This window comes from Myotis myotis, unplaced genomic scaffold (genome assembly GCF_014108235.1).
Source record: "Myotis myotis isolate mMyoMyo1 unplaced genomic scaffold, mMyoMyo1.p scaffold_m19_p_2, whole genome shotgun sequence".
NCBI lineage: Eukaryota > Metazoa > Chordata > Mammalia > Chiroptera > Vespertilionidae > Myotis > Myotis myotis.
Genome location: NW_023416324.1, coordinates 105,142,566 through 105,155,093, shown reverse-complemented (window position 1 = coordinate 105,155,093; position 12,528 = coordinate 105,142,566). Strand labels below are relative to the sequence as shown.

Below are 12,528 nucleotides of genomic sequence, written 5' to 3'. Positions count from 1 at the left end.
CAACAGAATATTATATTCTAACTGTAACAACTGAGGGGTGACAGTCAAAATGCCAAACATATATCAGCCTTAAAATAAAGTTTCTCTAGGGAAGATAGTGATTTATCTCATAACAATGTAATTTATACCAAACTAGAGGCCTGGTGCATGAAATTCATTCAGGGGCAGGGATGGTTGTCCCTCAGCCTGGCCTGCACCCTCTACAATCTGGGACAACTCGGGGGATGTCCAACTGCTGGTTTAGGCCCGGTCCCTGCAGGGATCGGGCCTAAACCGGCAGTTGGACATCCCTCTCACAATCCGGGACTGCTGGATCCTAACTGCTTGTTTGCCTGCCAGACTGATCTCCCCCTAACCACTCCCCTGCCAGCCTGATTGATGCCTAACTGCTCCCCTGCTGGCCTGTTAGCCCCCAACTACCCTCCCCTGACAGCCCCATCACCTCCAACTACCCTCCCCTGCTGTTCTGATCACCCACAACTGCCCTCCCCTGCTGGTCTGATCACCCACAACTGCCCTCCCCTGCCAGCCTGATCACCCATAACTGCCCTCCCCTTCCGTGACCCGCCTTCTTTCTGTGAGGCAGCAGAGATGCTGGGACCGGCCTCCTCTGCACCGCGCAGACCCTCAGGACTGCCCAGGCCTCACTGTGCAGAGCAGCCACCAGGCCCCACCTCCACTGTGTGTGCAGCCATCTTGTGGCAGCCATCTTGTGATGATGTCTTGCAAGGGTGTCGCATGAGGGCGTTATGCCACCTAGGCTTTTATTATATAGGACTAGAGGCCCGGTGCACAGAAATTTGTGCACTCGGGGGGGAAGGGGGGGTCCCTCAGCCTGGCTTGTGCCCTCTCGCAGTCTGGGACCCCTCAGGAGATAACGACCTGCTGGCTTAGGCCTGCTCCCGGGTGGCAGAGGGCAGGCCCAATCCCTAGGTGCAGCCCCTGGTCGGGCTCAGAGCAGGGCCTATTGGGGAGTTGGGGTGCCACCCCCTGTCATGCACAGAGCAGGGCGGACTGGGAGGTTGCAATGCCACCCTCAGTCACGCTCAGGGTAGGGCCGATTGGGGGTTGGGGCACCACCCCCTGTCACACTCAAGGCAGGGTTGATGGGGAGGTTGCGGCACCACCCCCTGTCACGCACAGAGCAGGGCCAATCAGGGGGTTGGGGCGCTGCCCCCTGTCACGCACAGAGCAGGGCCCATCAGGGGGGTTGGGGCTCCTTACCCTGTCATGCACAGAGCAGGGTCGATCAGGGGGTTGGGGATCTCCCCCCTGTCATGCACAGAGCAGGGTCCATCAGGGGGTTGAGGAGCTCCCCCTCTCACTCACAAAGTAGGGCCGATAGGGGAGTTGGGGCACCGCCCCCTGTCACACACAGAGCAGGGCGGATCAGGGGGTTGGGGCACCGCCACTGTCACACTCAGGGCAGGGCCGATGGGGAGGTTATGGTTCTACCCCATAACACACAGAGCAGGGCCCGTGGGGGGAGCAGGGGTTGGGGCGCCGCCCTCTATCACCCACAGAGCAGGATCGATCAGGGGGTTGGGGCGCTGCCACTCTCACACTCAGGGCAGGGCCGATGGGGAGGTTATGGCTCTACCCTGTCACACACAGAGCAGGGCCCGTGGGGGGGGGGGGGGGGCTGGGGCGCCGCACCCTGTCACACACAGAGCCGCAGTGCGATCAGGAGGTTGGGGCACCGCACCCTGTCACACACAGAGCCGCAGGGTGATCAGGGGGTTCGGGAGCTCCCCCCGTCACGCACAGAGCAGGGCTGATCAGAAGGTTGGGGCGCCTTCCCCTGTCACGAACAGAGCAGGACGGATAGGAAGGTTGTGGCCCCGCCCCCTGTCACACACAGAGCCGCAGAGTGATCAGGGGGTTTGGGCACTGCCCCGTCACGCTGATCCTGGTGCTGGGAGGCCTCGCGGCTCCGCTGATCCTGGTGCACGGGTGGGGCTGGCTGGTTTGCCCTGAAGGGTGTCCTGGACCAGAGTGGGGGTCCCCACTGGGGTGCCTGGCCAGCCTGGATGAGGGGATGATGGCTGTTTGCAGCTGGTCACACACCCTTCAGGGTGGGGGTCCCCACTGGGGTGCCTGGCCAGTCTGGGTGAGGGGCTGAGGGCTGTTTTCAGGCTCGCAGGTGACTGAAGCTCCCAACTGCTCCTTTTTTCTTTTCTTTTTATTCTGGGCCAGCTTTAGCTCTGGCCCAGCTATGAGGCCTCTGCTGGGTTCTATAATCGAGACACTGTATCAACTCCAGCTCTGAGATCCCGGCTCACGGAAAGCTGGTTTCTGGGGTTTTGTTTATCTTCTATATTTGTTACAATGTTTCAGACTGCAGGCTCAGAGGCCGGCAAGGCAGGCGGGGAACGTTGGTTTCCTCCATCACAGAAATAAGCAAGCCTCATGTTAGTTTCAAGCTGCCTGGCTGCCAGCCGCTATCTTGGCCTGCAGTTAATTTGCATATCTCGCTGATTAGCCAATGGGAAGGGTAGCGGTCGTACGCCAATTACCATGTTTCTCTTTTATTAGATAGGATAATCTCATATATAGGATGTCCCGAAAGAATGCAAACATACTTTGCATAATTATAAAGGCAGAGTTTGTACTTCAATTGCGTTTTCAAACTTCCAATAGCATTTTAGGATGAATTTCCTTTGTTTAAAGTTTAGTCTGGATGAAAAGAAAGAAACGTCGATTGAACTATCAGCTGTTAAAGTGTGTGTACATGTTTTGGGGACACACTGTATAAATATCATGTATGAATGTGTGTGTGTGTGCGTGTGTGTGTCAAATGGCATTAAGTATATTTGTATTTGCATGTAATTTGATTCAATAATTTTTTAAAATATATTTTATTGATTTTTTACAGAGAGAAAAGGGGAGGGATAGAGAGTTAGAAACATCGATGAGAGAGAAACATCGATCAGCTGCCTCCTGCACACTCCCTACTGGGGATGTGCCCACAACCAAGGTACATGCCTTTGACCAGAATCAAACCTGGGACCCTTGAATCCGCAGGTTGACGCTCTATCCACTGAGCCAAACCAGTTAGGGCTTAATTCAATAATTTATATATATAACTTAAACATATAAGGCATTTATCTTTAAAACAAAAATAAAACTAAGTGCCGTAGCCGGTTTGGCTCAGTGGATAGAGCGTCGGCCTTCAGACTCAAGGGTCCCAGGTTCGATTCCGGTCAAGGGCATGTACCTTGGTTGCGGGCACATCCCCATTAGCGTGTGTGCAGGAGGCGGCTGATCGATGTTTCTCTTTCATAGATGTTTCTGGCTTTCTATCCCTCTTCCTTCCTCTCTGTATAAAAATCAATATAAATATATCTTAAAAAATATATAAAAAAATAAAACTAAGTATTTTATATTTGTGGTATTTTGGAATGTCTTCTCTTTACTTTCAGAGGAATATGGAATGTCCCATACATGGCTAATGTATACTTAATTAAAGGGAAGACACTTCGATCAGAGATGAATGAAAGGAACTATTTTGTTCGTGATAGACTGGATCCTGACATGGCTCTTTGCCGAAATGCTAGAGAAATGGTAGGGTATATGATGATGGCTTGTTCAATGTTCTTAGAAGATGGCTTGCTTTCTCAATTGATGTGCTATTTTCTTTTGATGTCCTTTTTCTTTCTAGTTTGTAAATACTAGCCAATTTTTTTGATTCTGTGTTGGGAAATTGAGAACAATTATGGAGAATAATTTTTGAATATTTACCTATTAAATACTTGAAAAATTAGGCTACTGCTTAAGCTAACTCATCAGCAACAGTGGGATTCAATAATAAATATGAATTTGTTACAAATCAGCATAGCATTTTTAAGAATTAATATATACTTTCATTTGTAATTCTGTATTGAAAACTTGATCTCAATAAAATTAATTAGGTAAAGCCTAGATGAAATGATCATTTACACATTTAAGAACACACTTTTGCTCTGAAAATCAGTGTCCATACTTTATTATCAATATCTCTGCATGTCTTACCACTAAACTGGGAGATGGATTGAGATATGTAGTATATTTAATTTATGTGAAAAATTAATGATAAATTGCTATTCTACAAATCTACTTTCATTATATAACTTAAATGACTATAGAAAATAATTTGTTTTTCAAAATCTTTTTAAACATATTTATATGGTTTTCTGTTTTAGAAACGATTTGATTATTGTATTCAAATTTATGTAAGCAAATGTAATTTTGTGAACAATCAAAAAAGTTGGCAAGTAGTTTTTATAGTTTAATAAGGCATGTGTTGTGTGAATATGTTTGTTTTTCCTACAAACCTGTGTGCATTGTTATTAAATATCCTCAGTATCTATAATTGTAATTTGTGCTCATGTTTGGCTAATTTCACTCAACAGCGCATCCCAGAATGGCCTCTCTTACACATTTTTCTCTTTGTCTTAATTTTATGTCTAATGGAAATTGTACTCCTGAATGAGCTTGGATTTATGTTTCACAAGGGGAAAAGAGGGGTTAGAGTTGTTTCTTTGTGTGCTCTAAGCTTTGCTTGTTCTGCATGTTTTCTAAGAGGGGCATTTCAGAATGTCAGCTTTTCATGAAGGGTTGCTATTTTACTACCTGAGACTACATGAGAGAGTGGGTTTGCAGGTCAACTTATCCCATGCTTCTCTTCATTTTAGACTTTACAAAGGGAAAAAGACTCCCCTACTCCGGAAACATTCCAAATGCTCATCCCCCCAAAGGTGTTATTTTTATTTATTTTTATTTGTTTTTGTTTATTGAATATGGTATATTGTCTAGCAATAAGTTACTTAAAGAGTGTTCTTTCCATTTAGCTTGGTAAATTGTTGGTATTCACTGTTTCTGAATCTACGTATGTGCTTATAAACTTTGTGTATTGGGGGTGGGCATTGAAGGATGTTCAACTCTCAATTCTTTGGGCTGATTTATATTTTATGACTGATGTATTATAATAGATGAGAAAATGAAGCATAAATCCCTTCCATTAGTTTTTTGTTTTTTTAAGGGAGAGAAGGTAGGAGTAAGTATAAAGTACATCTTGATAAAAATTAGAATTGGATACTCTTCATGAGTTTTTTATTATTATTAACTAGAGGCCCAGTGCACGAATTTGTGCATGGGTGGGGTCCTTCTGGGTGGCCTGCAGGGATCAGTCCAATGCCACCTGCAGCTCCTACCTGCCCCTCCTGCTCATCCTGGACCCACTGTGCCTGCTGCAGCTTGCGCCCAATCAGTCCCGATTGGGAGAGACAGCAGCGCTTGCCAGCCATGAACCCTGCGTCTGGCACCCTCCCAAGGGGAGTAGCCTGTGGGATGGGGCTGAAACCGGCTCCCCGAAATAGCTCCGAGCAGTCCAGGATTGCAAGAGTGCGCAGGCCAGGCTAAGGGACCCCACTGGTGCACAATCAAGGCCAGGGAGGGACTGTGGGAGTGCCCCAGGGTATGTCCGGCCCATCTTGCTCAGTGCCTATTGGCCAGACCCCAGCAGCAAGCTAACCTACCAGTCAGAGCATCTGCCCCCTGGTGGTCAGTGCACGTCATAATGACTGGTTGACTGGTCTACTCTCTGCCCCTGGTGGTCAGTGCATGTCATAGCGAGCTGTTGAACAGCCTTAGCATATCGTTAGCATAGTACACTTTGATTGGTTGTTCTGATGTTCTGCTGTTCGGTCTATTTGAATATTACCTTTTTATTATATAGGATAACTAACTCTTTTACCATTAAAACAGGTATTAAAAGAAACAATCTTACTTTAGTGGTGTTGCCACATTTATTTGGTTTGGCACAAAGATATGAGACTGATTTTTAGCCGCCTTTTAATGTACGAGTAGTTTCTGTGTTCAGTTTTTAAACATTAGGAAAATAAAAAAATAAAATAGACTGATGAAAGAATATTGACATTTGAATTCTTGTTTAAAAATGTGATATCTTCTTTGAAAGGATAAGAAGCCAAAAGAGATACAGTTAATTGCACATTGTCTCAAAAATACTTCTGATTTTAAACAGGAATTTTTCCCTGATGTCTGTATCTAGGATCAATGAGAAAAGGACCATTCTGCCTCTTCTTTTTTTTCAGTTGGGTGGCAGTGCAAGCAATTTGTTTTGTGTGGTGTCTGAATTCATAATGAATAAAAAATAATTTAATTTTTAATCATGTACATTTTATATGAAAAATAAAAATGCATGTTCATAAATGAAAATATAAAAGTTAAAATTGATATCTCATATTTTCCTATGGTTAAATATATTTTCTTGTACTTTATTCTATGATTGTTAATATTATTATTTTTTGACATATAGGGTGTATTTATGTACATTTCTAATAGACATGAATTTGGAAGACTATTATCAACTGCAAATTACAATACTTCCCATTATAACAATGACCTCTGGCAGATTTTTGAAAATCCTGTGGTATGTATTTCACACTCAACTTTATTTATTACTTGTTTTCCTGTAATTCTAAATGGGTTAAAATAAATTGGGTTAATAATATGAAAATGTGGTAAGAGCCTTTAATATATTTTTAAATCATATCAATTTTAAAAAGATGTAATTAATTATATTTTATGTTCTATAGAGTAGATCTAAACCTGCCTAAGAACTTTTTTTATAAAAATATATATTAGGTTTGGGAAAGGAAATTTATTTCTCCAAGTATTTCTATTATATATTGAAAAGCACATCAAATTTTTAACCACAACTTGAGAAAAAAAATGGTTACAAGTAGCTCACATCTGATAATATTACATTTTGATTTTTAGGAAGAAAAATCAAGCATTAGTTTGAGAAAATAAACTTCATTTTATAATTTTTATTTTTTAACATTTTGTATAAATTTTTTAAAATTCTTTATTGTTGAAAGTATTGTATACATGTGTCTCCTTTATCTCCCATTAACCTCTCCCCATGTGCTCCCTCCTACAAGCACAGGTCCTCATCCCCTTACTGTCTGTGTCCATTGGTTATGCTTATATGCATACATACAAATCCTTTGATTGATCTATCACTCCCACTCCTATGCTCTCACCTTCCTGCTGCAGTTTGATGGATTGTTCAATGCTTCTATGTCTCTGGATCTCTTTTTGTTCATCAGTTTAGGTTGTTCATTATATTCCACAAATGAGTGAGATCATGTGATATTTACCTTTGTCTAACTGGTTTATTTCACTTAGCATAATGCTCTCTAGGTCCATCCATGCTGTTGCAAATGGTAAGAATTCCTTCTTTTTTACCACAGCATAGTATTCCATTGTGTAGATGTACCACATTTTTTAATTCATTCATCTGCTGATCGGCACTTAGGCTGATTCCAAATCGTAGCTATTGTAAACTGTGCTGCTATGAACATAGGGATGCATATATTCTTTCTGATTGGTATTTCTGATTTTTTGGTGTATATTCCTGGAAGTGGAATTGCTGGGTCAAATGGGAGTTCCATTTTTAATTTCTTGAGGAAATTCTATACTGTTTTCCACAATGGCTGCACCAGTCTGCATGCCCACCAGCAGTGTACTAGGGTTCATTTTTCTCCACATCCTCACCATCACTTGTCATGTCTTTTTTTTTTTAATTCTTTATAGTTTAAAGTATTACAAATGTCTCCTTTTCCCCCCATTGACCTTTCCCCAGCTATTCCCAACACCCATCACATACCATCAAGCCCCTACTGTCTGTGTCCATGGGTTATACTTATATGCATGCATACAAGTCCTTTGGTTGCTCTCTTATCGCCCCTATCCCCTGCCTTTTCTCTGAGGTTGGACAGTTTGTTTCATGCTTCTATGTCTCTGGATCTATTTTTGTTCATCAGTTTATGTTGTTCATTATATTCCACAAATGAGTAAGATCATATGATATTTATCATTCTCTGACTGGCTTATTTCACTTAGCATAATACTTTCCAGGTCCATCCATGCAGTTGCATTCCCACCAGCAGTGCACAAGGGCTCCTTTTTCTCCGCATCCTCACCAGCACTTGTCGTTTGTTAATTTGTTGATGATAGCCAATAAAGAGTGTACCTCATTGTTATTTTGATTTTCATATCTCGGATGATTAGTGACTTTAAGCATGTTTTCATATGTCTCTTGGACTACTGTATGTCTTCTTTTGAAAAGTGTCTATTTAGGTCCTTCACCCATTTTTTGATTGGATTGTTTATCTTCCTTTTGTTAAGAAGTAGGAGTTCCCTGTAAATTCTGGAGATTAAACCCTTATCAGAGATAACACTGACAAATATGTTCTCCCATGCAGTGGGCTTTCTTGTTGTTTGTTGATGATTTCTTTTGCTGTGCAGAAGCTTTTTATTTTGATGTAGTCCATTTGTTTATTTTCTCCTTAGTTTCCATTGTTCTAGGAGTTGTATCGGTAAAGATATTGCTATGAGAGATGTCTGCTATTTTGCTGCCTATGGATTCTTCTAAGAATTTTATGGTTTCCCATCTTAGGTTGAAGTCCTTTATCCATTTTGTGTTTATTTTTGTGAATGGTATAAGTTGGTGGTCTAGTTTCATTTTTTTTGCATGTATCTGCCCAATTTTCCCAACACAATTTATTGAAGAGACTTTGACTCCATTGTATGCTCTTGCCTACTTCATCAAATATTAATTGAGCATAATGGCTTGGGTCAATTCCTGGATTCTCTGTTCTGTTCCATTGGTCTATATGTCTGTTTTTGTGCCAGTACCAGGCAGTTTTGAGAACAGTGACTTTATAATATAACTTGATATCTGGTATTGTGATCCCTCCAACTTTATTCTTCTTTCTTAGGATGGCTGAGGCTATTCGGGGTCTTTTTTTATTCTTTATACATTTTTGGAGAGTTTGTTCTAGGTCTGTGAAATTTGCTGTTGGTATTTTAATGGGGATTACATTGAATCTATAGATTGCTTTGGGTAGTATGGACATTTTAATGATGATTCTACCAATCCATGAACACAGTATATTCTTCCACTTGTTAATATCTTCCTCTATCTCTTTTTTCAACATCCTGTAGTTTTCTGAGTACAGGTCTTTTTCTTCCTTAGATAGGTTTATTCCCTGGTATCTTAATTTTTTTGTTGCAATTTTTTTGGTCAGTGGAATTTTGTTTTTAGTTTCTCTTTCTGTGAGTTCATTATTTGTCTATGAAAATGCCATAGATTTCTGTGAGTTAATTTTGTATGCTGCTATATTGCCAAATTCAGTTATTAAATCTGGTAGTTTTTTTTGATGGAGTATTTATGGTTTTCTATGTACAATATCATGTGACCTGTGAACAATGACAGTTTTATTTCTTCTTTTTCCAAGTTAGTTACCATTTATTTCTTCTTATTATCTGATCACTATGGCTAGCACTTCCAATACTATGTCGAACAGGATTGGTAAAAGTGGACATCCTTGTCTTGTTCCTGTTCTTAGGGGAAATGGTTTTAGTTTTTGCCCATTGAGCATGATGTTGGCTGTAGGTTTGTGATATAAGGCTTTTATTATGTTTAGGTATGATCCCTCTATTCCTACTTTGCTGAGAGTTTTTATCACAAAAGAGTGTTGGATTTTCTCAAATGCTTTTTCTGCCAAAATTGATATGATTATGTGGCTTTTGTCTTTCAGTTTGTTTATGTGATGTATCACATTTATTGATTTGCAGACATTGTACCAGCCTTGCATCCCTGGGATAAATCCCACTTAGTCCTGGTGTATGATCTTTTTAATGTTTTGCTAGAATATTGTTGAGGATTTTAGCATCTGTGTTCATCAGGGATATTGGCCTGTAATTCTCTTTCTTTTTAGTGTCTCTATCTGGTTTTGTAATTAAGGTAATACTAGCTTCATAGAAAGAGCTTGGAATTGTGCCTTTTTCTTGAATTTTTTGGAATAGTTTAAGGAGGATTGGTATTAATTCTTATTTGAAAGTTTGGTAAAACCGCCCCCGTGAAGTTGCCTGGACCAGGGCTTTTGTTTGCTGGAAGTTTTTTTATTACTGCCTCAATTTCATCATTTGTTATCATCTTATTCAGGTTTTCTTGTTCTTCCTGATTGAGTTTTGGAGGATTATATTTTTCTAGGAATTTGTCCATTTCGTCCAGTTTGTTGGAAAAAAGTTGTTCGCAGTATTTTTTAGAATCCTTTCTTGGATCAGATGTAACTTCAGCTTTTTCATTTCTGATTTTGTTTATTTGGGTCCTCTCTCTTTGTTTCTTGGTAAACCTGGCTAGAGATTGACCAATCTTGTTTATCCTTTCAAAGCACTGGCTCTTGTTTCTATTGATCTTTTAATATTGTTATTTTGGTCTCTATGTCATTTATTGCCGCTCTGATCTTTATTATTTCCTTCCTTCTACTTACTCTGGGCTTTTCTTGTTGCTCTCTTTCTAGTTATTTAAATTGTAGAATTAGATAACTTACTGCCAGTTTTTCTTGTTGTTTTTTTGTTTGTTTGTGGTTTTTGTTTGTTTGTGTTTTTTGTTTGTTTGTTTGTTTGTTTAGTGAGTGCTATGAACTTCCCTTTCAGGACTGCTTTCACTGTGTCCCATTGATTTTGGATTGTTGTGTTTTCATTTTCATTTGTTTTTTGAAGGTTTTTCATTTCTTCTTTGATCTCTTTGGTAACCCATTCATTGTTTAATAGCATGCTATTTAGCCTCCATGTGTTTGATTGTTTTTATTGTAGTTCATACCTAATTTTATGCCATTCTAATATGAGACGATACTTGATGTGATTTCAATCTTCTTGAATTTGTAGAGACTTAGCCTGTGTCCTAATATGTGGTCTTCTTTGAAAATGTTCCATGTGCACTTGAGAAGGATGTATATTCCATAGCTTTGGGGTGAAATGTTCTGAAGTTGTCACCTAATTCCATCTGATCTACTGAGGCATTTAGGGTTGCTGTTTCTTTGCTGATATTTTGTCTAGAGTATTTGTCCAGTGATGTCAATGGGGTATTAAAATCCCCTACTATGATTGTATCGCTGTAGATCTCTGCCTTGATATCTTGCAGAAGTTTTTTTTTTTTTTTTAATGTATTTGGGTACTCCTGTGTTGTGCGCATATATATTTACCAGAGTTATATCCTCTTGTTGTATTGATCCCTTTAGTATTATGAAGTGGCTTTTGTCAGATACAAATATTGCTACCCCAGCTTCTTTTTTCATTTCCATTTGCCTGAAAAAAAAAAAAATTCCATCCTTTCACTTTCAGTCTGTGTGAGTCCTTTGTTCAGGGGTGGATCTTTTGTAGACAGCAAATATATGTTTTCTTATCCATTCAGCTGTATCTTTTGATTGGAGCATTTAACCCATTTACATTTAAGGTTATTATCGATAGGTACTGTTTGTTGCCATTTTTATTCCTTATGCCTGTGTTCCTTCTTCCCTTTCTATTTCTTCTTTTTATAGCAGTCCCTTTAGCATCTTCTGCATTGCTGGTTTGGTGGTAATAAACTCCTTTAGCCTTTTTTTGTCTGTGAAGGTCCTGATTTCATCTTTAATTTTGAATGACAGGCTTGCTGGATTGAGTATTCTCGGATTTAGTCCCTTGCTTTTCATCACTTTGTATATTTCATTCCATTCCCTTCTGGCATGATGTGTTTCTATTGAGAAATAAGTTTATAGTCTAAAGCACCCGTGGGCAAACTACGGCCCGCGGGCCGGATCCGGCCCATTTGAAATGAATAAAACTAAAAAAAAAAAAAAGACCGTACCCTTTTATGTAATGATGTTTACTTTGAATTTATATTAGTTCACACAAACACTCCATCCATGCTTTTGTTCCGGCCCTCCGGTCCAGTTTAAGAACCTATTGTAGCCCTCGAGTCAAAAAGTTTGCCCACCCCTGGACTAAAGGGAGATCCCATGTAGGTAACTTTCTGTTTCTCTCTGGCATCCTTTAAGATTCTTACTTTGTCATTGATGTTTGCCAATTTAATTATGATGTGTTTTGATGTCAATCTCTTTGGGTTCATCTTGTTTGGGACTCTGTGTGCTTTTTTGGACTTGTATGACATTTTTCTTCCCCAAATCAGGGAAGTTTTCTGTCATTATTTCTTCAAACAGATTTTCTATTTCTTTCTCAGCTTCCTTTCCTTCTGGTACCCCTATTATGCAGATGTTGTTTCATTTCATGTTGTACGAAAGCTCCCTTAGAACTTTCCTCCTGCTTTTTAATTTTTTTCCCAATTGCTGCTCTACTTGGGTGTTTTTTCTACCTTGTCTTCTAACAGCTTCTTCTAGTCTCCTGTTGAAACCTTCCATTGTGTTCCATTGCAGCTATGTCATTCTTCATTTCCTTTTGATTCTTACAAATGTTGGTGAATTTCTGACCCAGCCATTTGAACATCCTTACAACCATTACTCTGAATTCTTCCTCTGACAAATTGCTTCCAACCATTTAATTTATTTCCTTTTCTGGTGATTTCTCCTTTTCTTTCATCTCCACATTTTTTGTTGTTCTTTTGTATTTGTTTCTATGTATTGGATCAAACTGGTATGCCACCCAGATTTTTTCATCTGCTGTTATGTAGTAGATGTTTTG

The 12,528-nt window shown here is 40.2% G+C and overlaps 1 protein-coding gene across 5 annotated transcripts in view; it reads left to right on the top strand.

Moving 5' to 3' along the window:
* PLOD2 (procollagen-lysine,2-oxoglutarate 5-dioxygenase 2) overlaps positions 1-12,528 on the top strand; it is a 302,336-nt gene that overhangs the window by 274,400 nt on the left and 15,408 nt on the right. For 4 of the 5 annotated variants that reach the window (XM_036349574.1, XM_036349576.1, XM_036349577.1 and 1 more), the window contains 3 exons: positions 3,423-3,564; positions 4,674-4,736; positions 6,317-6,430. In XM_036349574.1, the coding sequence (XP_036205467.1) occupies positions 3,423-3,564; positions 4,674-4,736; positions 6,317-6,430 (319 nt within the window). The remainder of the gene's footprint in view (positions 1-3,422; positions 3,565-4,673; positions 4,737-6,316; positions 6,431-12,528) is intronic. The other variant, XM_036349575.1, reaches the window with a different exon arrangement.